This window comes from Chelonoidis abingdonii, chromosome 4, assembly GCF_003597395.2.
Source record: "Chelonoidis abingdonii isolate Lonesome George chromosome 4, CheloAbing_2.0, whole genome shotgun sequence".
Lineage (NCBI taxonomy): Eukaryota > Metazoa > Chordata > Testudines > Testudinidae > Chelonoidis > Chelonoidis abingdonii.
Genome location: NC_133772.1, coordinates 145,493,837 through 145,521,126, shown reverse-complemented (window position 1 = coordinate 145,521,126; position 27,290 = coordinate 145,493,837). Strand labels below are relative to the sequence as shown.

Genomic DNA, 27,290 nt, shown 5'->3' with positions numbered 1-27,290 from the left:
GTCACACATTTTAATGGAAACATGTTACTTATGATAGAATTATAAAATATTTTGCAGTCTGTGATCATAACTGATTTACAATGTAGTCTGTCAAAAACGCACATTTTTATTTTAGTTTATAACAGTAAACAAAGTAGTAACGGCAGATATTCTGAAACATTAATGAAAACATAACATGGTGCTAAAGGCACTTCTGATAATATCTATAACTGAATCTGAACACAGTCTCCATAAAAAAAAATTGCTGGTATTTTACCTATTTTTTTTAATTAACTTCTTTACATAAGAACATTTACCCAAGTATAATAATAATAACGAAACTGCTTGTATTAAGATAATTAACACAAATTTTCCACTGCTGCATACAGTCTGAAATTAATCATTTTGACTTCTAGTGCTAAGTGTTCCCCAGGAACATTCCTATAAAGTGCACTTGCTGTTCTGTTGAATGTCCCATGTACATCTAACATTCCACTGATTTTAAATGCTGACAGCAGCATACATGCAGTGGCAAAACTACAGCAAACGGATTAAGGATTACATATTGCCACAAAATGTTTTGATCCTATTTCCTCTGTAAGTCAATGGACAAAATTCTTCTCTCACATCTGTATAGTAGGAATAATACTTCAGTATTCCTCTATGCATGTAGATCTCTCAATGATGTCATTGTGAATTCTGTACATATGGGGAAGCAGAACAACATGTGGATCTAAGGGGGGATTGTCCATAGTATCATTAATATAGATACTCATGGAAAAAGCTGTCTTTTAAGGATGTATAATTAATTCCAAAATGATTATATCTATCCTTAACCGTAACTCCTATCTGAGGAAAATATAATTCCGTATGTGAAAGAACCAATTTTAAAAGGACTTGCAACACTTCTGAACTCGGTCATAAAAGCTGGAGGATGGAGGTGGAGCCTGGAGGTGATATCTTCAAATTTGATCAGATCAGTTCAAATGATGATCTAAAGAGCTCTTATAGGCCCTGATCCTTCAAAGACTCAGATATGTGCATAACTTTAAGCATGTGAGTAATCACACTGAACTCAACAGGACTATTCACGTGCTTGAAGTCAAGCATGCATATAAGTCTTTGCAGGATGAGGGTCATAATAAAATCTAAGTAATTAATATACACATTGTGGTAGGATGTATTTGAAACTGCCCCTTGTTCTGCAGGATAAGAGCTGAAAATCCAGCTATGTGTTAAGAAGTGGAAGGAGTGGATGGTTTACCTAGAAAATTTTACAGTCGTTGGAGCCAGTTTAATCATTTGAACCATTTCCTTGTGTGGGGGAATCCCTTTTAACATAAAGGCCACATACCTGGACAATTTACATTCCTACTTCTTCACAATTTTTTTGCTAATATCAAATGTCTCCTTAGTTGAAGAAAATAAGAAAATATGGCTCAACTGTGATACTCAGTCATAATATATTTTCTTCTAAGGTACACATTCACTACAAAATCTCCTTTCCTAATTACATAGGATTTTGTAGTGAGATTGTAAAAAATGGTAAAAACTAATCAGAATAGGTCTACATTCAAATATACTGTTTACATAAAAATTTAAATGACTGGATCCCAACTAACTAAATACCTGAAACAGACAGGAAAATAGTAATTCTATATAAGCTTTTTACAATAAATAAACAAAATATTTTGAACCAAAATTAAATATAAACTTTACACATTCAAAATAAAATATATATAAAATCTATTTTGAAAAAATGTCATTGATTAGAGAATTACAGTAAAACAATGTTATGAACTGCATTTGAATTTTCACATACAAAATTATTTAGCTTAATATCTTTTTTTTTTTTTTTTCACTTTTAAAGTTCCATAGTTAGCCAGTGTGTTCCACAGTTAGTCTGCTTTTGTGTAGGATGGTTACCTCCCAGTATCAATAATCAAACTTTCATAGGCGGCTGTTAAAGGAAATAAATCAAACAAAAGGATTTGCAATTATAATCCTTTTAAAAAGAGTCAAATTAACAGGGATACTGTGTCAAACTCATTTTGTCTTCATCAGCAAGTGCTGATGTGACAAAACTGGAAATAAGATTTTAAATCAGAAAGAGAAATTTTTATGCATCTGAAAAAGTTCTGTGTCTTCTGTTCCTTTCCAAAAGAATACTTTTTATGAAGTCGCTTACCAAGACCACAAGAGCAGAAGTTAATTTCTGCAACCTCAAGTGGTGTTATTACAACATAGAATATTTAGTTTTCACTCTTTTCAATACCTCAGGAAACAAAAAGGATTTTTTTTGTAGAAACTCAGCCTACCAAATACCTTATGTGTACTGCTAGTAAACAATCGCTAACAAAAATCTTTGCTGTTCATTATAAATACATATAGTGGTCAATATCTTTTTTGTCCTTGTTCAGGTGACATTTATTTGCTCTTGTCTTTCAATTTCAGCTTTTTTCTCTTGCCGATGATTAGCTGCAGCCCAAAAGGTTATTTTTTTCAACACTTGTGGCAAAATTTTGGATGGTAACCAGGATATTTGATTCTTTAAAAGGGTGGCATTTTTACCAATGCAGTCAAGGCACAATCTAAAAAGAGTATCAGAATTTACTAAGGTCTTATAACCTAAAGATAAAACACATGAAACATCAAACAAACTTTTACAAAAAATGTTAAATTAAAAATATATATCATTTATGTATAGTCCATTCCATAATAATACCAATGCTTTAAAACTATTCTGAAACATGTTTACACAGCATATTTACATTAACTAGATTAATAATTTTGTTTCTTACCTACTGATCCAGGTAAGAATAGTTCGAAGTGCCTTATGCTAAAAAAACTATTCAGTTATAAAAAGTAGTACCATAATTATCTGTGCTAGACTCTTTGTGCCACTATATAATCTAAACTCACCTGAGAAGAGAGTAAGGTTGAGTTTGAAAAATCAATAAATCACTGCAGTGACCCTAATGAAGAAGAACAGCAACAGTCAGGAGGATGATCAAGATTAACTGTTAATTTAAAAGTAATCTCAGGAATAATTTTATATTTGTTTCAACAGGATGATATAAAATGGATTACCATAAATATAATTAAAGTCTGAATATTTAGATTAACTATTATAAAGATTAAAAATAGCCAACTGAATACTTCTGAACCCCCACCTACATGCCTACAGAGGCAGGACTTTGGGGACACATGTCTTCTTCAACTTCCCCTCTCACCAACATTGAAGAGCCAGATCTTTACAGCATCAAGTGCCCCTGAGAACTGTTTTGTGGGGCTGGAAGGTGGATTTTTTACTTGGAAAGATGTAAGAAGGGATTCAGGTAATGGGCAGACCCTAGTGGCATCTTCACAGCCCTGGACAACAGTGATGTCAGAATATATGTTGTACTGTGGATCAGTGGAGTATGTGCCTGCCATCTGGCACCTTCAGGGACCCACTTCTGGTCCCTGCACTACAGAAGAGCTTTGACAGCCTTCCAGCCCTATGTGAGGCAGGACTTCTAAGGGGAGAGAAGCTTAGGAGTTGTGGGGATAGTTTATATTTTAAACAGAATTAATAATGGTAGGTAGAAAGATGTTTGCGAACAGTCAGTAGAATACAGTGAAACAAACAATTACAATAAATAAGATACAAATAATGGGGGCTATGGTTTGATAGCAAATGTTTAAAATGGTAATTGAAGAGTAAAATTAAAAAATAGCTTAAATAAGTCAGAACAATCAACGTGTACACAGTCTTAGCTTATGTAACAAGATGATAAGTATTACTTTTTCCGTAATTCTCCTTCCCCTTTCCCTCTTGTTTGTTACACTTACTTGTGGAGTCTTGTTTTATTTTTTTTTTTTAGGTTAAGATACACAGACACGCACACATGTCCATAAGTGGTCACATGACTTCAGTGGAACTACTCACAGGAGTTATTGCACACAAGTACATAGACTCATAGACTCATAGGTCAGAAGGGACCAATATGATCATCTAGTCTGACCTCCTGCACAAGGCAGGCCACAAAACCCTACCCATACACATTTATAACAACCCCTAACCCATGACTGAGTTATTGAAATCCTCAAAATTGTGATTTGAAGACCTCAAGCTGCAGAGAATCCACCAGCAAGCGACCCATGCCCCACGCTGCAGAGGAAGGCGAAAAACCTCCAGGGCCTCTGCCAATCCGCCCTGGAGGAAAATTCCTTCCCGACCCCAAATATGGCGATCAGCTAAACCCTGAGCATGTGGGCAAGACTCACCAGCCAGCACCCAAGAAAGAATTCTCTGCAGTAACTCAGTTCCCATCCCATCCAACATCCCCTCACAGACCATTGAGCAGACTTATCTGCCGATAATCCAAAATCAATTGCCCAAATTAAACTATCCCATCATAACATCCCCTCCATATACTTATCAAGCTTAGTCTTAAAGCCCGATAAGTCTTTTGCCCCCACTACTTCCCTCGGAAGGCCGTTCCAGAACTTCACTCCCCTAATGGTTAGAAACCTTCGTCTAATTTCAAGTCTAAACTTCCTAATATCCAGTTTATACCCATTCGTCCTCGTGCCTACATTAGTACTAAACTTAAATAATTCCTCTCCCTCCCTAACGTTAATCCCCCTGATATATTTATATAGAGCAAGCATATCCCCCCGGAGCCTTCTTTTGGCCAGGCTAAACAAGCCAAGCTCTTTGAGTCTCCTTTCATAAGGCAGATTTTCCATTCCTCGGATCATCCTAGTAGCCCGTCTCTGAACCTGTTCCAGTTTGAATTCATCCTTCTTAAACATGGGACACCAGAACTGCACACAATATTCCAGGTGGGGTCTCACCAGCGCCGTATATAACGGCACTAACACCTCCTTCTCCTTGCTGGAAATACCTCGCCTGATGCATCCTAAAACCGCATTTGCTTTTTTAACAGCCATGTCACATTGACGGCTCATAGTCATCCTGCTATCAACCATGTTCTGTGCTGTGTGGAACTCAGATCTACAGATGCCCCCATATAGCAGTATAGGGAGTGGGTGATCTGTAGCTATGTAGCTGCTTTAGTGTCAATTCCTGCAGGAGTGGCTGAAGCAGGCTCAGCAGAGTTGTACCATCATTTAGAGGGTTTGGATATGGAGTGTGCCTCTCTGGCTTTTCCCCTACACATCTACAAAGCACCCAGTCCCACTAATTGGGCCAGGTGCTATGCTCTGGTTATAGGCATTAAGGCACAAAAATTAACACACTATATAGTAATGTCAAACAATTCATGAATGATGATGAATTGTAGTTCTTGTAGGAACCAAAACTTTATAGTGTAAATCAAGATTGTGTCACTGAAGAGAGGAGTCACAAGAATGATTAAAGGATTAGAAAACAGGCTTTATAATAATAGACTTAAGGAGCTCAATCTATTTAGCTTATCAAAGAGAAGGTGAAGGGGTGACTTGATTACAGTCCAGTAAATATTTGTTTCTCACGTAGGTACTTACAAAAGGGCTCTTTAATTTAGCAGGAAAAGGTATAACAGGAGGCAATGGCTCAAAGTCGAAGCTAGAGAAATTCAGACTGGAAATAAGGCATACATTTTAATGGTAAGAGTAATTAACCACTGGAATAATTTACCAAGGGTCGTGGTGGATTACCCATCCCTTACAATTTTTAAAATCAAGATATTTCTAAAAGATCTGCTCTACACAATATTTTGCTCTATGAATTATTTTGGGGAAGTTATGGCCTGTGCTATACATGGGGTCAGCCTAGATGATCGCAATGATCCCTTTTGGCCACAGAATCTAGGAATCTAAGTCAAAGACATTATACTGATTTATACCAGCTGAACAGTTGGCCTTGAATGTCCTGATCTTCATGCATTTAAATTCTCAGCAAGAATGCTGAATTAACATTTTTTAAATTAAATTATACTAAGATTTCATTATTAAATTTACTGACTGTGTCCAAGAAATGCAAGTCATCTTTGCTCCCACCAAAGATCATCACTTCTCCTTCTGTGCCAAGACAGGCTGTGTGCCACAACCTACAAACAAAGTTAAAAATAAAATAAATAACTAAATAATAAATAAATAAATAATAATATAATACTTTATTTGCATATTATCAGATAAATCTAAATTAGCTAATTTTAAATGTTTTAATATGGGATTCAGGAAAGCAGAACCTTTACTGAATGACTATAACCTCATCTACATCACATGATTTCCCCCTCATTTCTCATACCTCAAAAGATTCATTTGAAAAGAAAATTGAATAATGACATGATAAATTTGGTTAAATGGAGCAGTCAATTTTATAAATGCTATGAATCTACTACTTACGAACAGACACATTGAATTCTTGCTGGTCTTATACTACTTACCAAGAGGAATTTTATTAAACTCTTATTATATAAAAAATATTTCAGGAGGCTTCAACACTCAGGAATCATGCCTGAAAAATCAAATTATTCACTTCGATACTTGTATGAGAGGATTAAAAAGTAACGGAAAGCAATATGACTAGCCATTTTACCTTAAGAGAACTTACAGACCGACATATTAATGTGGCTGTCTGGCTGATCCGTAGTATAGTTTTTTCATTATATATATATATATATATATACACACACACACACACACACACACATATACACATACACACATGCGCACACACACACACATATATTGTCTTACCTATCATTATTTTATACATAACACTACAGTGGAAAACTCGTAAGTATCTTGGTAAATGTTTACATATAATAAGTATTTTACTTTTATATCAGTTTTCCACTTTTATTTTTTAATTAACAAGTACTAGCAAATTGGGATTATGAGCTCTTTTGTGTTGACTCTTATTCCTGAATTTTAGGATTGAGTCTCAGAACACAGGTTTTTCTCTGTCAGTTCCCATCTATCCTTTTTCTGCCTCATTCTAATTCATGCAGATCACTTTCTGATTGTGACAATTTCCACATTCATGCTCAGCAGGAGAAGTTTTGTTTGTGTTGTGTATATAAAATGTTTTGGAGAAAAGTGATTCTTATAAACTTATTATTTTATCAACGATTCATATAAATAAATTTTCACTATGCTGCATTTAATTATTATTATTTATTAGAATTAACTGACCAAATTCTGCACTGTCTTGTGCCAAGTGTAACCCCACTCAGGTAAACAGGATAGCATTGGGTGTAAGTCAATGTAGAATCTGGCCCCTTCTGTTATGTTTTAACTACTAACAAGTATGCACAAATGGAATTTTCATGCAAAACTAAATTCACTCACATTTTCTTACGTCATTCATTTCAGCAATTATTCACTGTTCTCCTTACACTAAACTATCCCACCTTTTCTCTTCCTCATACCTGTAGATAGATCTGTCTCTGTCCTATCTGCATTAGGAAAACTCTGGCCTGGACTTGATCATCGAAGAACACTGGAAAGCCTTTCCTGCCTTGACTTTCTTGACATTCTAGCTTGAAACCTGATGCTTTTTTCTATAGACTGATAGAGTTTATGTCCTCTCACAGCTGCTCTAACTTATCACCTAAACATTCTAATAAAGCATGTTATTTACATAGTACATAAGCTGAATTAATGTAGCCTTTTTACACAGACTATCTACCTAGAATTATAGCGATGACATAATTTATCCTTTAGTTAAACACTGGGAGTTTACAACAAACAAAAAATTCATGCTGGAAAGAAACTTGGCATACAAAGTCTCAGCCTAGGTGCAATTAAAAACCAAAACAAAAAAACAAAACACTTTTTCCAGCAAGACTCACAAGGTTAATTCAATACTATAGGTCTATAATCAGAGTGACAGTTTATTATGCAAAATTAGAAACAGAAAAACAGTCTCTTACATAAATGGTTTTGGGGGATTGTCATAAATAAAAAAGTTTTGTAGAAAACTCAAGAAAATACATTAATGCACTTATGCATGGGATATAAGCTATATATTTATATAGGGATATATACATGTATACATTTTTTTGCCAACACATTTTAAGCACATGGTTGCCAAACTCCAGGACTGGCCTGGAGTCACCCGGAAGCGGCATCCATCTCCCTATGGGTATTGAAAGCAGTGCAGGAGATTTTAATAGGCTATTTTAAGAAAATGACATTACGTCACCTTGGAAAAAAAAAATCTCCCAGAATAGATTCAGTTAGAGTTGGCAACCCCAATTTTAAGACCCTGTTCTCAAATTCATCTGACTGCAGAAAGCCTGCATAGCCACCTGTGTTCTGAAGGCCCTGAAATAACCCTATGCATGTATGAGGAGATAAGGCACGGATACAGTACTGAAAATGTGCTCTGAACCAACTCCAAATAGACCAGCATGTAAGGGGGTTTCCAGAGCAGGCCAGATTGGAGGCCGGTAGATCTGGGTTTATATGGCCTGATGCAAAGCCCACTGAAGTCAACAGAAAAACTTCCATTGATTTCAACAGGTTCTGCATCAGGCCCATATAGAGCTACTGGCCAAGAACCTGTGCATAGGGGCCACAGATACTATTCTAACCTACAGTCTGGAATGGTGACGGTGCTGTAGCCCTTTGGCCTGCCCATCTGTTCTCACACCAGACACTCATCCACAGCTTGATTACTCTATGGGAGGCAGTGTGGCCTAGCAGTAACTTTATGTGAGGTAATGTAGAGAGGGGACTGTACTGGTAGTCAGAGGACAATTGTTTTAATTCTGACTCTGCTACTGACTTGTTATGTTACCCAGGACAAGTCACACCATCTCTCTGTGCCTCAGTTTCCTCATCAGTAAAACATGGACAATGATACTCACCTTCTTGCCTATAGCACTTTGAGATCTATAGATGGAAAGTGATGTCAAAAGCTAAGTATGATTATTAATACTTGTGCTTTAAGGTGTTTTCCTAAATTTCAGCCAGATCTGGTGTAACAATCCTATCATAATTAAACTAAATACAACAGATATATTGCAGTGGTAAATAATTCAGGAAGAAGTCTGGAAATACCCTGGTGAACATATGAAGTCCTTTTAAAACTGGCTATGTACCACCTGCAGTAATTAAATTTACCTAGGTATTTATAGTATTTTGGATTCTAAATATAGGGAATGCTGCTAATGTTGGTAAAAATAAAAAAAGTGTACTCTGATGCAGTAAGTACTCATTTTCAATGGCACTATCTAGATAACGTCCATGCTAAGAACATGAGACTTACTTCCTTCAGTCAGACATAGAAAGAATCACACATTTCCTTTGCTTTTAGTTCTGTAAAATTAAATTATGTTTTTGTTCTACACAAGCTCTGAAAAAAAGTATACTTGTGCAAATCTAAAAGATGTAGACACCGGATGTTTGAACTGGGCCCTTTTTATGCAAAACAGTAAGTGTCATTAGCTATTTCTGTTCAGGAAAAAACAAAAATAACTATTATTTAAACATCCTTTGAATCCTAAAAGGGTGCAACATCATTTCCCTGGTTCTGTCTCTTCTAAAAATAATGAACTTTCATGGTTCCTGTAGTTGTATATTATTAAATACTTCTAATGTTAATTAGTAAAAGTGTTACACATTTTACTTTTACATATTTCTTATATATACTTATTTGGAAGTAAAACATCAAGTGAATTTAGTCTGCACCCCTTTCATTACAAATACCCTTTCAGTGCTGGCAAGCATTTTAAATAATAAATCTTGAAAATAAAAAAGACTATGCCTAACAATGAAAAAGAATAAAACTACTATTCAATTGAGCTCATTTTGTAGAATATTTTAATACATTATTTTAAAGGCAGGTGTTCTGATTAAATGCCTTACTTAATCATATTTCAAAATATTCAAAAATTTCAGCAAATGCTGTCTTATTTTTTTATACCTAGGCCTACTCTTAGGTAAGTGGGTAAGTTGTTTCCATCCATTTGTTGTGACACTATGAATCCAACCATCACCTGCAAATAAGGAAAATATGGATCTTAGAATTCTTTCTTGGTGAATAAGATATTACCTTTTGTTTTGTACAAAGAGCTCTACAGTCTAAAATGTCTAACATCAAAAGAATGGCTACCATATTAATGAATTAACTACTATAATTTCAGAGTCTTCATGACTTAACTTCTGAGTTCTTTTTTGTCACAAAAGAAAAAGTTAGCTACACTGAAATCTGGAGTTAAAAACACAATATAAAATATACAAGTCAAATCAGAGACTATTTTGAAATGACAGGACTATGTTCATCAGAATGAAGACTGCTGTGTCCCAGGGACTCTACAAATCTTAAAGTCTTCCCACAATATTCCCTCACTTTCTTTATCTCATTTTCTTTCTTCTTTTTTTCTCTTCCTCCTTCTTCCAAGTCTCCTTTTTGCTTGATCTCCAAGGTGCCAGACAATGAAGAAGGAATTAAGTAAGGACTTTATTTTGCATAGTAGATATTTACATGCAGCAACAGCAAGAGTAACACTGACTACAATCATGATTTCCATAATTAAATATATAAATGATCTTATACTTTAATAAAAATAAAATTCCTTAATTTGCAAGGACAGTAGTAATTTTTTGATTATTTGATTAATGCAAAATAGATGTTAAGTGACAGGCTTTTAAAAAATGGTTGCTAAAAAGAGCTTACATGGACAATCATTCCTATCTGTAAAAGACAGAAGATACAATCTTACAGTCCAAATCATTATCCAGGCAAAACTCTTAAAAATGAATGGGAGTGTTGCCTGAATAAAAGAATGCAGTGTCAGATCCAGAATTTGTCTGTGCAAATCATAGAATCATAAGACTGGAAGGGACCTCAAGAGGTCATCTAGTCCAGTCCCCTGTAATCATGGCAGAACTAAGAACTATCTAGAGCAGGGGTGGGCAAACCTTTTGGGCCGAGGGCCACATCTGGGTGGGGAAACTGTATTCAGGGCTGGGGGAGGGGGTAGGGGTGCGGGAGAGAGTGTGGGGTGTGGGAGGGGGTGTGGTGTGCAGGAAGGAGCTCAGGGCAAGGGATTGACTTGTAGACTCATATACTTTAAGGTCAGAAGGGACCATTATGATCATCTAGTCTGACCTCCTGCACAATGCAGGCCACAGAATCTCACCCACCCACTCCTGTAACAAACCCCTAACCTATGTCTAAGTTATTGAAGTCCTCAAATCGTAGTTTAAAGATTGGGGCAGAGGAGGGGTGCAGAGTGCAGGAGGGGGCTCAGGGCAGGGGAGCAGGAGGGGTGTGGACTGCGAGAGAGGGCTCAGGGCAGGGGGTTGGGGTCCAGGAGGAGTGCGGAGTGCAGGAAGGGGCTCAGGGCAGGGGGTTGGGGTGCAGGAGAGGTACAGGGTGCAGCGGGGGCTCAAGGTAGGGGATTGGGGTGCACGGTGGTGCAGGGTGCAGCAGGGACCTCAGAACAGGGGATTGGGGTGCAGGAGGCGTGTGGGGTGTACAAGGGGGCTCAGGGCAGGGAGTTGGCATGCGGGGTGTACAAGGCGGCTCAGGGCAGGGAGTTGGGGTGCAGGAGGGGTGCGAGGTGCAGGCAGGGGCTTAGGGCAAGGAGTTGGGGGGCAGCGCGCAGGCAGGGTTCAGGCTCTGGCCCGGTGCTGCTTATCTAAAGTGGCACTGGGGTGGCAGCAGCACACACCGGGGCCAGGGCAGCCTCCCTGCATACCTGCCCGGTCCCCAGCCCGCATTGCTCCAGGAAGTGCTGTGGCCCCTGGGGGAGGGAGGGCAGAGGGATCTGCATGTGCTGCCCTTGCTGCACCTCCAGGTACCTTCCCCGAAGCTACCATTAGCCATGGTTCCCCATTCCCAGCCAATGGGAGCTGCGGAGAGTGGTGCCTGGAGGCAAGGGCAACGCACAGACCCCTCTGCCCGCCCCCCGTCCGGGGGCCACAGGAACTTGGTGCCGGCCGCTTCTGAGAGCCGGGCGGGGCCCACGGCACCACAGGGGGCAATCCTCCGGGCTGGATCCAAAGCCCTGAGGGTCCAGATCCAGCCCGCGGGCCATAGTCCGCCCACCCCTGATCTAGAGTCTAGATTCTAGACCATCCCTGACAGGTGTTTGTTCAACCTGCTCTTAAAAATTTCTGATGATGGAGATGTCACAACCTCCCTATGCAATTTATTCCGGTGCTTAACTAGCCTGACAGTTAGGAAGTTTTTCCTAATGTCCAACCCAAACCATCCTTGCTGCAATTTAAGCCCCCATTGCTTCTTGTCCTATCTTCAGAGGTTAACGAGAACAATTTTTCTCCCTCCTTGTAACAACCATTTATGTACTTGAAAACTGTTACATCCCCTCTCAGTCTTCTCTTCCCCAGCTTAAACAAACTCATTTTTTTCAATCTTCCCTCATACGTCATGTTTTATAGACCTTTAATCATTTTTGTTGCTCTTCTCTGGACTTTCTCCAATTTGTCCACATTTTTCCTGAAATGTAGCACCCAGAACTGGACACAATACTCCAGTTGAGGCCTAATCAGCACCGACTACAGCAGAAGAATTACTTCTTCCGCATTGCTTACAACAGTTCTGCTAATACATCCCAGAATGATGTTCGCTTGTTTTGCAACAGTGTTATACTGTTGACTCATATTTCGCTTGTGATCCACTATGCCCCCCAGATCTCTTTCCACGGTACTCCTTCCTAGGCACAGTCATTTCCCATTTTATATGTGTGCAACTGATTGTTCCTTCCTAAGTAGAGTACTTTGTATTTGTCCTTCTTGGATCTCATCCTATTTACTTCAGACCATTTCTCCAGTTTGTCCAGATCATTTTGAATTTTAATCCTATCCTTCAAAGCACTTGCAACGCTTCCAAGCTTGGTATCATTTACAAACTTCATGTGTACTCTCTATGCTATTATCTAAATCACTGATGAAGATCCTGAATAGTACTGGACCCAGTACTGATCCCTGCGGGACATTTGATTTGCCCTTCCATTTGCATAAGTAAATCAAGTAATCAGCATTTAACTATGTATTTTGTATATGTGTACATTATATGTGCACACACATTAAATACACACCTTTGAAAATCTGGTCTTGAATATTTGTGAAACCTGAAGCTCCACCACTACCACCTCCTATACATTTTATCAGTTATATAGGCTGCCTTTATTAGAAAAAGAGCTTTGTTTCAGGTTCTCTCACTTTTTACTTGAAGGTTTTGTAGGTCAGATTGGAGCAGAATGTGATTAATGTTATGTTTATTCACATATTGTGTCAGACATATTTTGTGACTAGTTTTGCACTAGTGCAATTTTATTGGCTTGATGGAGTTATTCCTGATTTAGACTGGCATGAGTGAGACTCTAGCTCTTATTTTATCAGATGGTAAGCTGTTTGGTGAAGAGATGATTTGTTCAACACATATACTCATCATAGTGTGCTATGTCCATCAACAATGCTACATAAAACAACAATAATAAAAAGTGTCTGTATAAATATTCACATAGAGTGAGAGTCATATAACAAGATCTGGACCAAACATCTTCATGATGAAGTTGAATGTATATAACATCATGGTTAGCACTAAAATGTATGATGGATTCTGTATCTTTTGAATTACTTACTTAGAGGAACATTATCTGAACTCAGTCCACCAAATAGGAAAAGTTTATCATCTGCTATAGGAGTCAAAGTGTGCCATGATCGATCTTTTGGTTTCTCTCCATTAATATGAATTCTTGGTAAAACAAAAAATAAGAAGAGAACAAGTTAAGAAGAATGCTTGAACTGAACTGACATCGCAGCTCATCATTTTCCAGAATAAGAAGGGGCTCTGTTCTGATTAAACAGGCTACAGTGTAATCAGAGCAAACCTCAGCTGCACTCAATAACACAGGTGTTCAAAACTGAAACAAGAAATTTCTTATAACAACTGCTCTTTGAAATTAGCCCTTACAATAATGATCTTACACTTATATAACATGTTTTCATCCCTCAAGATATTTTACAAATTTTAAACTTATGTACCAAACACAGTGACTGCTTTTTTAAACCACTGAATTGATTATTTAACACACAAGAACAACTTTAGGATGGGAAGTGAAGAATAATGTGTCCAACTGAAACTGAATATAATATTTAAGTAGATAGATTGCAGTTGCTCAAGCTAAAATGTAACCAGGATAGTGAAGTTATAGTTCTCTTGCTCCTGAGAAAAGAAATAGATCTTTAATGACTACAAATGGCTGGGAGCTTTGCTTTACTTCTTATCCTCAAGATACCACACTTCCACAGACACAGTGTCCTCTAACAGAATGGTGGGACACAGGTGCATACAGACTTTGGATGAAGAGTGCCACCTTCTGAGCCACTTTACACATTATCTGAGTGATTTTAATTATTTCCTGCAACAGCTAGGTGCTGCTGGGGACTCCCAAGAACTTGATGCTTAGCTTGCGAGACCTGAGAGAATCACAAAACAAGGTCTGTGATACTTATTGAAAAAAAGCCAGTTACTTACTTTATATTAACCATGTTCTTAAACATGTTGTCCATGTAGATCCAATTCTAGATATGCATATGCCTCATGCATGTGAGATAGGAATCGCTGAATAACAGTGTCCATTGTGCTGTGCATATCCTCATACTTCCCCACCCTAGGGCATAAATGGCAGAGTGGCAGCAACTATCCCTCAGTTTCCTCACTAAAAAAAAGCACGGATGGAGGGCAGGTTGTGCAATCCCCCAGATGACAACATCTCAGAGAAGAAACGGTTATTTACTGGAACCGTGGTTCTTCGATTTCTGATGCAGACATGTATTCCACTTAGATGTGTACATACCCAGCGCACCAGAGCTGGAGAAATTTGCCTAGCAGTATCCACAGAGAGGTGGTTCTCTGCCTGGTGGTCATAGCTCCTCACCTAGCTACATGAGCTGGTGCTTTCCCAACCCTCCCTCAGTTCCTTCACACTGAACACCCAGGAACGAGACTCTGATGCAGGGGGGACGGAGGGTGGGTTGTGCAATACACATCTGCATCACATCTCGAAGAACCAGTTAAAGTAAATACCATTTCTTCTTCTTCGGGTAGATGCAGATGTGTATTCTATTTAGGTGACTTACACGCAGTACCTCCCTCAGGACACAGGGCTCAGCGCCTACTTAAACAAGGACTGCAGGACCACTCCATCAAAGGGTGCATCCACCCTGGAATATGCAGTTATGGCATAATGGTTTGTGAATGTATGTATCAATGACTACATAGCAGCCCTGCAAATGTCCAATATGGAAATGTCACTGAGGAATGCTATGGACGTTGCTTGCACCGTCGTACAAAGAGCTCGCACTCACTGAGGGAGCTTAGCCAGAGCTATTTCATATGCAGTTTTGATGCAGGATGCTATCCATTTGGAGACTGTCTGTGAAAAGATGGTTTAACCCTTCATGCGATCTGCATATGACACAAACAAACAAGGCAAAGCATAAACCACTTTAGTCATGTCCAGACATCGCCTGACTTCTAAGGTACAGAGACACCATTCCTCTGGAGAGGAAAGAACACAGGTACCACCTGGTTCAAATGAAACTGAGAAACCACTTTACACAAAAATTTTGGATGAGGTTGTAAGGTCACTTTGTCTTTGGAGAACTGTGTATAAGAAGGCTCTGTCATCAGAGCCTGTAACTCACACGCTCTCCTTGTGGATGTTATCACTAAAGGGAATGCAGTTTTCTGGCAGAAAGGGACAAATGCCAGGTGCTTGAGTGAAGGTTCCATTAAGACCATTAGAACTGCGTTAAAGCCCCACACAGGAACAAGCTCTGTCTGGGGGATGTAGATGAAGGAGCCCTTTTAAGAATCTTGCTACCATGGCGCTGGAGCAGATTGATCTTCCTGGAATGGGGAGATGAAGTGCCGATAATGCTGCCAAATGCATTTCCAGTGAACTAAACACAAGCACCAACACCTGAAGGTGCAGCAGGTACTCCAAAATGTTCTGGATAGAGACCACTGTTGGTTGGATTCCATGGGCTACAGACCACACCGAAAATCACTTTCACTGAGTTGAATAGGGACATCCTGGTAGAGGGTTTTCTATTGTTAAGGGGGACTTGTTGGACAGCCACTGAACACAGTTCTTCCTCCTCATTCAGCCATGCAGCAGCCATGCCATGAGATTCAAGGAGTGAATGCAAGGATCCAACGATGACCTGAGGGATGACTGGGACCAGCGGATAGGCATAGAGGAGAGTCCACTGCCAGCTGAGGTGGAAAGCCTTGGATAGGGAGCCTGGACTGACACCCCCTCGACAGCAGAACAGACAACATTTCCTGTTGTCCCTTGCAGCAAATAGGTCGATTGTTGGGATACCCCAAGCTGTGAAGATGACCCAGAGAGTACTTGTCTTCAGTGACCATTTGTGACTCAGGCAAAAATACCCACTGAGATGGCCCATGAGATGATTATGAACCTTGGATAAGTGAATAGCTATCAAAGTAATGGTTTCCTCAATGCAGAACTGCCAAAGTCTGATTTGTTCTAGGCAGAGCAACCTGGAGTTTGCTTCCCTTTGTTCATTCACATAACACATCACAATGGTATTGTCGGTAAGTATGTGAACCACTGAGTCTCTGATATGGACTGAAAAGTGTGACATTCATTATAGGTGGCCTGAAGCTCCAGCATATTGATATGGAGTAAGGCCTCCTGCTCCTACCACAGTCCCTACACTTTCAGTGACCCCAAGTGTGCCCCCGTCCCATCAGGGAGGGATCAGTAAAAATTGACCTGGTTGACCAGACAAAGGAAATGTTGCCAAATGTTCTCTAGAGGCATTCACCACTGCAAGGAGTTCAGAGGAGATAGATGAACCAGTCTGTCTAGAGAGTGAAGAGTAGGATGATAAATCATCTTGAGCCACGTTTGAAGGGGGAGAAGGCACAACCTTGCAAACTACATCATCTGCATGCAAGTGGACATGTGGCCCAAGAGCCTCAGACACATTTGAACTGCCATGGAAAGCTGAGACTGCAGACTGAGGCAATAGTCTGAAAACGGTCAGTCAGCAGAAATGTTTTCATGTTGTGGAATCTAACAGGGTCTCACTGAATTCCATTTTTTGAGTGGGAGCCAAGTTTGACTTCCCAGTCTTTAGGCTGAGCCCCAGGTGCTTGAGTAAAAGCAGTGTGGTGCCAACATGAGCAAGAACTTTCTCTCTAGATCTGCACCTCAGTAACTAGTTGTCCTTATACAAGTAGATATGAATTCCTTTATTCCTGAGATATGCCATAACAACAATCATGTATTTGGTTAAAACCCCAGAAGGGTGGGGGTGGGGGCAGAAGAGAGGCCAAATGGAAGCACTGTGTACTGAAGGTGGCATTCTGCCATAACAAAATGAAGGAACTTTCTGTAGCTCAGCAAAATCAGATGAAAGTACACATCCTGAAAGTCCAGAGCAAAAAACCAGTCGTTCTGTGACAGCAGACTGAGACTAATCAACAGTGACCATTTGGAACCTCACAGGTCTGATATATTTGTTGAGGCCTGCGAAGGTCAAGAATAGGTCTTACCCCTCCCTTGGATTTGGGTACCAGGAAGTGCCAGGAGTAGAAGCCATGAGCCGGTGTTCCAGCAGAACCTCTTCCACCACTCCCAAAGCCAGCAGAGAGCAGAGGAGAAGTATCTCGTGATAGGGGTCCCTGAAGAGGGATGGGTGGGGAGGAGGTGGGGGAGGAACTGGATGGCATAACCTGATCTGAAGGTGCTTAGGAACCAGCTGTTGGTGGTGATCAAGCCCCAAGCATTGTGAAAGTGGGCCAGCCTGTCCCCAAAGCGGGGGGAGACATCTTTGGGCATGGACTTAAACATGCCCTGCCAGGCTCTCTCGTTCACTGTAGTTACAACTAGGGAATTTGGGGGTGGATGGGAGTAAATCCTCTCAAAAATCCCTGCAGAGGACCAAAATAACGCTTTTCCATATGCTCAGCTGCAGGCAGTACTGAAGCCAGTGTGCTCCATAGGGCTGTAGTCAGTTCAAGGAGCACATCACTGATAGGGAGGGTGACTCTCCCAGGGGCAGATGGCTAGAGGATATCCACTAATTTGTGCAAGAGAACACCACTGAGATACTGAGGGAAGCAGCTACACACTGCAGAAGGTCTTGGTACATCTTAAATTTCCCTGGTACTGAAGGGAAGGATGAACCAGGCAGCGCAGAATTGTCTGGAGACAAAGATAAGGCCCTTAACTGAGTGAAAGCAAGATACTGTTCCAGTGTGGACAGAAGGACCGCTGGTGCCTGTGGTCACCTTTGAGCGAGATGAAGACAGGGACCTTTGTTACTGAGGAGCATCTGATAGATTCTATGGACGCCACTGATATAGGCATCTGAGTGGGGGTTGTCATCCTCCCACTCTCAAATGCCTGACCAGCATCAGGGACCACCGATGGACCATTACCAATATTGGTGCTCATCTCTTGGTCAGGATGGAGGCCCCGACCTAGTGCCTACTGGTCACCAATGCCTCCATCCTGAAAACCCCAACTCAGATGCTGAGGAATCTAGGGACCCTGGAGATAAAGAGAGAGTGAGACCAGAGGGAGGGAATAACCAGTCCGACTCTTTCTTCGCCCAGAACGAGGCAGGAAGCGGTGCTGCCAAGGGAAGTGTACCGTTGATACCAAGTATGGTAATGCTGGAAGCAGTGTCAGTCCCAAAGTCAACAGCAGTACCAGAAAGCAATACTAGAGTGTCTGGCTATACGGATGTTAAGGGCACTGAAAGCTGCCACCGAAGCATTTCCGGTGCTGACGAGATTCCCAGTACAGAGGTCCCTTGTACTGATCCTGATAATGGCCCTGCTTCCTATGGAAGGGGAACATTGGAGTGCAGTGTTAACAGACCCAAGGCTTCAGCGGCTCATTCAATCAACAGGACTGTCTTCTCCCCTCCCATCCCCTCTTCTCCATGTCTGTGGCCAAGAAGGGACAGAGTTGGACCCCTGGGCAGTGTTCCCTCTAATTTTTTAAGTTCATGTGTGGAATGAAATTTGTTATGTGCACCAATATAGAGGTGATGTATGGCAGGGGTTTGGCCAAGGGGTTCGGAGAGTGGGAGGGGGCTGAGGGCTGGGGCAGAGGGTTGGAGTGCGGACTCTGGGCTGGGGTGTGGGCTCTGGGGTGGGGCTGGGGATGAAGGGTTTGGAGTGTGAAAGGGCTCAGGCTTGGGACAGAGGGTTGAGGTACAGGGAGGGCTCCAGATGGGGGTGAAGGCTCTGGGGTGGGGCCGAGGATGAGGAGTTCAGGGTGCGGGAGGAGATTCTCGGCTGGTTCAGGGGGTTGGGGTGCAGGCTCTGGGTTGGGGCTGAGGATGAGGAGTTTGGAGTGCAAGCTGCCCCAGGGCCGGGGCCAGAGGACTCCCCGCAGCCTTCTCCCTGATGGAAGCATGGAGGTCTGGGAGAAGGACCCCTGGCCTCTCCCCGCCAGCAGCACGGAGCTCTAGGAGAGGGGCCCCTCTCCTCTCTCCCCACTGGCAGCACAGAACTCCGAGGGAGGAGCCCACAGCAGCCCTGCAAGCCCCAACTTGCTCTTCTCCCCAGGCCCCCGCCATGCCCTACCTCTCTCCTCTCCAGGCCCCTGTGGCTGTGTGGTCCTTTATAGCCTGCTTCGCAGCTATGCAGCTTAGAGGGAACTTAGCTCCTGGGCCCCACCCTCATTGTGTCCTTGAGCCCCATCCCCCAAAGAGGAAGATGGGGAGGATTGGCCCTAGGCTGCCCTCCTATCAAGTTTAGGGCTTGGTCAGTCCCAGGCCTGGACGACCTTCCCAGGATGATCCTCCTTCTCTTCTATCTCTTCTGTTGCATTCCCTCTCTCCACCTCCACTGCTGCCTTCATTTGCGCCTCTGGCTTCTCCTTCCCCACAGACTGAGCAGTGAGGGTCTAATAGACGGCAAGTTGTGGCAACTGTCAGTGAGGTCTGGGGCACTGGATTCATTGCCCAAGCTGCATGTTGAGCTCGACCAATCCTGTGTAGACCCTGCTGATGCACTCTACATACCTAGCATCATAGTTCAGGCCAACTGCTCCTGTAGTCCCATTCTATGGTCCCCTGAGGGCACTCATTCTAGACCCCTGGCTCCTCAGCCACCATTTCTCTTGGACAGACACCTGCACCTCTCTCCCTCCCGACCGGGGTTTTTCCAGGCTGCACAGTTCCCTGGGTACACTGTGATAGCCCCAGCAAGCCAGATTGACCAACCAGGCCAGTCTGTGCTTTATTTTCTAGATTAAAGCCTGACTGTAGGGTAACTGCTAGCAGTTATAAGTTACAACACAGCTCTTTATAAGCCAGCACATTATTCTTAAAGTGAAAGCATTACAGAGAAAACATATTAAAGCAATAAAAGAACCTACAAACATGCTAAAAAGCTTACCAGAGATCACCCCCAACTCCAACAAGAGCTCTTGTAGGAGTCTGTCCTTCAACTCCACAAAGGGGTTTCCCTGTGGTTACAAGTTCATAACAGCCTTAGCTCAGAACACGCATCCCCATGAATAGCTTTGGTCCTTTGGTCATCAGATTCCGGGAACAGATAATTAGGAGACAATGGTCCTCCACTCTGGTAGTAGCTTCAAAAGGCTGAGATTCTGCATAACCAGAGGAAGGAAATTTGCATTCACCTCTCCCTAGAAATGTTACATACAATCCCAGCTCACAATAATGTATATAAGCTATTCATTTAATACAATGGACCCCCAAAGCTACTTAAACTTAATTCAATAAGGTCTCTAATGGATATGGCAGGAATTGCCTTATCTGTCACACATACAGTGCATTAACATAGTCCATCAGGGTCCACATGGGGCAGTCAGAATGCAATATGCAGCCTGTGGTCTGGACAGTGATTCCAACACATTCAAAATTACCATAGCTTGCCTCCCATCAGAACCTCACTGTTTACTCTGTGCATGTGCCATAGGGATGGTGGAGAAAAATGCTCCCTGTGGTTGAGGCGCTATTTGCTGTGTTTGTCGGAACTGAGTGGTTGAGAGTGACAAACAGATATTTGTGTGTATGTGAATAATGTGTGTGCTTGCAAAATTAGTAGACTTAAGCCTCAATTAGCAATTTTGTAATTACATATAAAAATCAGGAGGATTATGGAAAATTAGGAAGGGTTGGCATCTCGGATGTTGGCATACCACTATTCAGGGTTGATGACAAGATTGTCTGCTTACAAAGTCTGCTAAATCATTGTTGGCTCCTGCGAGATGGAGATTTATTGGGGTTATCCCATGTTTTTGACACCATGTCCACAACTTGATTCTGTCCTGGCAAAGGGGTGGTGAGTTGGCACCTACTTGCTTATTTACATAAAACATTTCAGATGTGTTGTCCGTGAGATCCTCCATAGCAGAATTCTTTAAAACGGGTAGGAATGCTGTGCAAATTAATCTTATCGCTTGTAATTCTATAATATTTGTGTAGGATCATATTCTTTTGAACCCAAATTCCTTGTATTTGGAGATGGTCCAGCGGTATGCCCCAACCTGTTCCTGATGGATCTGTATCAGTGTTTTTTAAGGAGATGGTGTAGAGACGGGGATCCCATTCTGAGCATTCTCGGATCAGACCAACAATTCAGTGACAGAATATAAGAGGGAATCACAATGTGCATGCTCATTTGATGATCCAAGGAGTGAAACATGAAGCTTAGCCAGTTTTGTATTGAATGTAGATTAAGTTTGGCTACTGGTGTCACATACATGCATACTGACATGTGATTTAGTCGTCTGAGGCAGGTTCTTACTGTGGTTGGTGGATTCATTTTGATGCTGGTGTTCATCTAGTGAGGGTGAAATATGTCCTCAGAAAGGTATGTGTAACAAGGCAGGGTCCTCCTGGAGTGTCCTCTCTGGCTAGAGGTGCCACAGCCTCAGTGTCTCCAACATACAGGTCTTCATAAACTCCATCTTCACGTTTCTGTTCAATAATGCCTTTACTATGGACTAATTTATTAACATAAATGCTTCAAAATAACCCTCCAATGTATAGTCCATCATCATAATACAAAAATCAGGCTCTTCATCAGTCTCCCTTTTTTAATCAGATTGGTGGGTACCAACATTTCTTCCTGGTGTACCCTAGCCAAACTTGAAACCCAAATGAAAAGTGCAAAACAAACAGAGTCTGCCTGCCTTGCATTTAACAAAAATGCAAAAGTAATCAAAGTCTGCCCACGCTGGGCTTATGTTCTTAGTCCTTCCTGGGTTCTCCCACAAATCAGAATTATTCTCTTGGACTTCCATCTCCCTGCAGGAGACAAGCTCAAAGATGTCAGCCAGCAAACTTCCCTCTACTGCTGTCCTGGTTCTGAGCTTTCTCGACTCTTAAGTTCTTAGGCTATCCTGCATTCTTCCCAGCTGTTACTTGTCTGGAACACCAGCCCATATGATTGTTTACCTGGATTTTCCTTCTCCATTGGTTCAAAAGAGGTCAGTGGGCAAACTTCCTCTGCTGCTGTCCTGGCTCTGTGCTTTTACTGACTCTCTTCCTGCAACAGCTCTCCACTATTGCTCTCTGGAAGAATTCGAGCACCTTGCTCTCTTAAGACCTTCCACCAAATCCAAATGGCCCCTTCTTGTCTCCCCCTTCCTGATTGCTGCTTGACCCTTTATATATAACTGGTGTCTTCTCTTCAGTCCCATTAGAAGGCAATTTACCAGGCACAGGTGGATGGGCCTGCTGCCTCTTAAAGGGGCCAGTCCCCCTATGACAGTATGTTTTTGTCAATTTGGAGTTGATTAAGGCTTCTGTAAACTCTATTGTCTATAATGGGTTGAGGGAGGATTTTTGGTAATTCATCACGAGGCCCAGCTATCTGAAGAAGTGAAAGACATAGTTCAGGGCTGTGGTAACTTCCTGATGAGACTTCCTGATCAGCCAATTGTCTAGATATGGATAGATGTGAATGGCATGTCTCCTCAGATGCCACTTCAACAGCTAGGCATTTTGTGAAGACTCTCGGTGTTTTGGACAAGCTGAATAGTACAATCTTATACTGGTAATGACTGGGCTCTACTGTATATCAAAGATCATTCCTGTGGGTTGGATGGATTGCAATATGGAAGTATATGTCTTGAAGATCAAAAGCCACAAACCAGTCGTCAGCCTGAAGAGAAGAGATGATGGAAAATGTTACCATTCTGAATCTTAGACGGTGTATATATTTGTTCACTCTTCTCAGATCTAGGATAGGACGAAGACCCTCTTTTTTCTTTGGAAGTTAGGTGTTGCATGCCAGCTAATAGGGGAACTGCCTAGCTGTGACCAATCCCATTTTTGATGTTAATGCCCTTTTTTCAAGGTCTGAAATTTCTCTCACTGAGATCTCAAGAAGATACAACTTCAACCAAGTGTCCCTGGATTTCCTTGTTCTGGTAAAAAAAAAAAAAAAATAGCAAACTGAACAGTGGTCGGGCACCTGGTTCTTATTAAGACAAAAATGGTAGTGGTTATGGCTGACTGTAAGAGGAATGAGTCCATCACAAGAAGCCCAAGGCTTAGAATTTGCCACTGTAGGTTACAACAGTGGTGCAAAGCACCAGAGAAAAATTAAATGTTTAAAATAAAATTAAAGAAAAAAGATGATTTGATTGGGAAATTAACCCAAACTGACTAACTAGATGACAAATATCAAAGGAAAAGAAATTTCCACTAAGTGGTAGCGGCAGACACTGGTTGTTTTGCCTCGCTGCAATGGACAACAAGATGGAACTGAGGGGTGATCACAGCTGCTCTGCATTGCATGGTGGTGAGGGGTGCAAAACCATGCAGGTGCAGGAGTGGCCCAAAGGACACTGTTGTTCAAAGATTCTGATCTTGTGCAAAAGACACATGCACTTAGAGTCGGATCCACATAGACACACACTCGAAGACACTGTATTTCCCTGCCTTGCATGAAATGACAGTCAGGAAATGTAGGGAAGAACAGACACAATGGCCATCAAACTAATTTCCTATTTGTCTAAAACAGCTACATGAAAATCAACATAGAAACAGTGACTCCTCTTCTCTAGTGGGTTCTATCATAAATGCTCCCTACCAAGCGTAAAAATAGGAAGCAAAAAAATAATTTGACAAACTTTATCAAAAAGTAAATATTTATGAAAGATTCTTCCCTTGTAAATTCTCCTCTTTGGGGGTTTTCTTAAATGTTTGTCTTGATATACATTAAAACCTTTTCCCAATCTAGACTATAATGAAGAGTCTCATCTACATAACATAAGACCTATAGGGACTGTAATGTTAAAAAGCCATATCGAAGTAAAATTTCAGTATAATCTGTGATAATTTGCCCATATCTGAAAATGAGGCAACTAAATCACTAAAAGCTGTGCTGAAAATTTGCCTGATAGCATCAGTGGTCCTTGGAGCACAACAGAGAACAGTTTAGTAGTCACTACAAATTAAATTAAATTGAAATAATAATGTAACAGCTGTTGAAATAGTTCAAAACCTCCCATTCTCTTCCCAGAAAAGCTACTATAATACCATTAAAACCTACTGTTAAATAGTTCCAATCTGTTATTTATAACTAAGTGGCACATGGCCAAACTTACCTTCCAGACCAAATCCAAGTGTCTAAATTCAGACAGTGCAAATCATTCATTCTAGTTTGCTAAAACAAAACAACAAACAAAAAACTGCTCAAAAACAGGTGTTTTAAATTAGGCTTATGATAAAGTAGAGTATTTCAGAGATTTTCCTAGATACTATGTATTTAAGTAACATTCTATTAAAAGAAATTTGTACCCATGTAGCTCAGCACAACAGTCTGAAAATTCCCCAGATCAGAAGAGAGGGTTACTCACCCTGTGCAGTAACTGAGGTTCTGTGAGATGTGTGTCCCTGCGAGTGCTCCACTTCATGTGAGTCTGCTTCTCTGTGCCTGTGATTGGAGATTTTCAGTAGCAGTGCCCATTTGGATTGCACATGCGTTCCCCCATCTCGCGCTGCTTTTGGAGATTATATAGTGCTCTGCGGCCAAACCACCTTCAGTTTCTTCTCTACCGCAGAGTTCATGTCTGAACTCCGAAGTAATGGGGAGGAGGGTGAGTAGTGAACACCCAAAGGGGGACACATCTTGAAGAACCTCAGTTACGGCAAAGGGTGAATATCCCTTTCTTCTTCAAGTAGTGTCCCCTATTGGTGCTCCATTTTAGGTGACTGGAGAGCTGTGCCCCTCATTGGAAGGATGGGGCTTTGGATTCGTGAGTGATGATAAGATAGTCAGTCATAAGAGAGCATCCGATGTCGAGTCCTGCACAATTGCATAGTGCTCTGTGAATGTATGGGCTGATGTCCAGGTGGCTGCTTTACAAATTTCTGTAATTGGTACATTGTTCAGGAAGGCTATAGAGGTGGAAATCGGTATCTTGGAACGTGTTCGAGTTCCTGGGCGGGGGAGGGTTTGCAAATCATATTGACTATAGCAGAGATGAATGCAACTGGAAATCCATTTTGAAAGCCTTTGTTTAGATATAGCTGAACCTTTTGATCTTTCAGTAATAGAAAGGAATAATTTTGGCATATAAGTCTAACATGTGGAGCACGGACTCCTTTTTTTCCCCATGTGGCTTGGGGAAGAATGATGGGAGGTAAATAGCCTGATTCAAGTGGAATGAGGAATGTATTTTAGGTAGGAACTTTGCATGTGATCATAATGTATCTTTATCTTTGAAGAAAATTGTATATAGCAGGTACATCATGAGAGCCACTATTTCCCCCACTCTTCAAGCAGATGTGATGGCTATGAGAGAGGTTATCTTCATAGATAGATGTATGAGTGAGCAGGTTGCCATGGGCTCAAACACTAAGGCATCGTAGCACCAGATTAAGGTCCCAAGGTGGAGTGGGATCTTGTCAAGGGTAGAGGTTCCAAATACTGGTGAGGAACCGTTTTGTTACAGGCTGGGTAAATACTGAATTGTGGTGGAAGGCCCTAACAGCTGTGAGATGAACTCTAATTGAACTTGAGGATAGTCTTGATTATTTTAGTCCTAGGATATAGTTAAGGCCCTACCAAATTTAGGGCCCGGAAAAATGTGTCACACACTGTGAAATCTGATCACTCCCTGTGAAATCTGGTCTTTTGTGTGTTTTTACCCTATACTATACAGATTTCACAAGGAGAACAGTGTTTCTCAAATTGGGGGTCCTGACCCAAAAGGGAATTACAAGGGCATTGCAAGGTTATTTTAGGGAGATCGCAGTATTGCCACCCTTACTTCTGCGCTGTCTTCAGAGCTGGGTGGCCAGAGACGGTGGCTGTTCACAGGCACCCAGCTCTGGAGGCAATGCCCCACCAGCAGCATTGCAGAAGTAAGGGTGGCAATTCCATACCATGCCACCCTTACTTCTGCGTTGCTGCTGGCAGCGGCACTGCCTTCAGAGTTGGGCAGCTGAAGAGCGGCAGCTGCTGGCTGGGATTCCAGCTCTAAAGGCAGAGCCACCACCAGCAGCAGTGGAGAAGTAAGGGTAGCAATACTGCAACTCCCCCTTACAATACCCTTGCAACCCCCCCAACTCCTTTTTGGGTCAGGACCCCTACAATTACAACACTGTGAAATTTCAGATTTAAATACCTGAAATCATGACATTTATTATTTTAAAAATCCTATGACCATGAAATTGACCAAAATAGACAGTGAATTTGGTAGGGCCCTAGATATAGTCCAGTATCAGTGGCAAGGGTGAGGTGATAGCCAAGGCGTGTCTGCTGGTGCACCAAATGTGGAAACTCTTCCATTTGTGCAGGTAAGTAGACTGCATCGTCCATCTTCTCTGCTATTTAATAGTATCTCCTTTATGTCTTCAGAACAGGTCATCTCAGTATTCTGGAACCATGCAGGAGCCATGCCTTCAGGTGAAGGATCTCTAGATTTGAGTGTTGAGTCTGGCCGGCGTCCTGAGACAGGGGGATGTGAAACAGGGTGAAGAATGACTGGTGGGTATACTGTCATCCGTAGAAGGTAAGGGACCCATGTTTGTCTGAACCATGTTGGGGCTATCAAGATGACTCTGGCTTGTTCCTCTTTTATTTTGCGTATTACTTTGGGTAGTAAGGGGATCGGTGGAAAGGCATACAGCAGATGTATGTCACATTTGATGAGCAAGGCAACCCCCAGAGAACAGCAGCTCAGTCCTGCTCTTGAGCAGAAATGTGGGCATTTGATGTTCTCGGGTGTGGCAAAAAGGTCTATACTTGGGAATCCCCAAAATCTGAATAGTTTGTATAGGATAATGGTATCTATCTCCTACTCATGTTCCTGTGAGAATTTTTTGCTCAGTGTGTCTAGTGTGGTGTTGTAATC

At 41.6% G+C, this 27,290-nt stretch overlaps 1 protein-coding gene across 3 annotated transcripts in view; it reads right to left on the bottom strand.

Moving 5' to 3' along the window:
* The window catches only part of KLHDC1 (kelch domain containing 1), a 63,593-nt gene that overhangs the window by 636 nt on the left and 35,667 nt on the right, over positions 1 to 27,290 (bottom strand). For 2 of the 3 annotated variants that reach the window (XM_032768754.2, XM_032768755.2), the window contains 6 exons: positions 24,537 to 24,595; positions 13,533 to 13,645; positions 9,845 to 9,917; positions 5,933 to 6,017; positions 2,902 to 2,954; positions 72 to 2,570 (listed from right to left, as the gene is read on the bottom strand). In XM_032768754.2, the coding sequence (XP_032624645.1) occupies positions 2,396 to 2,570; positions 2,902 to 2,954; positions 5,933 to 6,017; positions 9,845 to 9,917; positions 13,533 to 13,645; positions 24,537 to 24,595 (558 nt within the window). In that variant the 3' untranslated portion in view covers positions 72 to 2,395. Of the gene's footprint in view, positions 1 to 71; positions 2,571 to 2,901; positions 2,955 to 5,932; positions 6,018 to 9,844; positions 9,918 to 13,532; positions 13,646 to 24,536; positions 24,596 to 27,290 lie in introns of those variants that run through there. The other variant, XM_075065739.1, reaches the window with a different exon arrangement.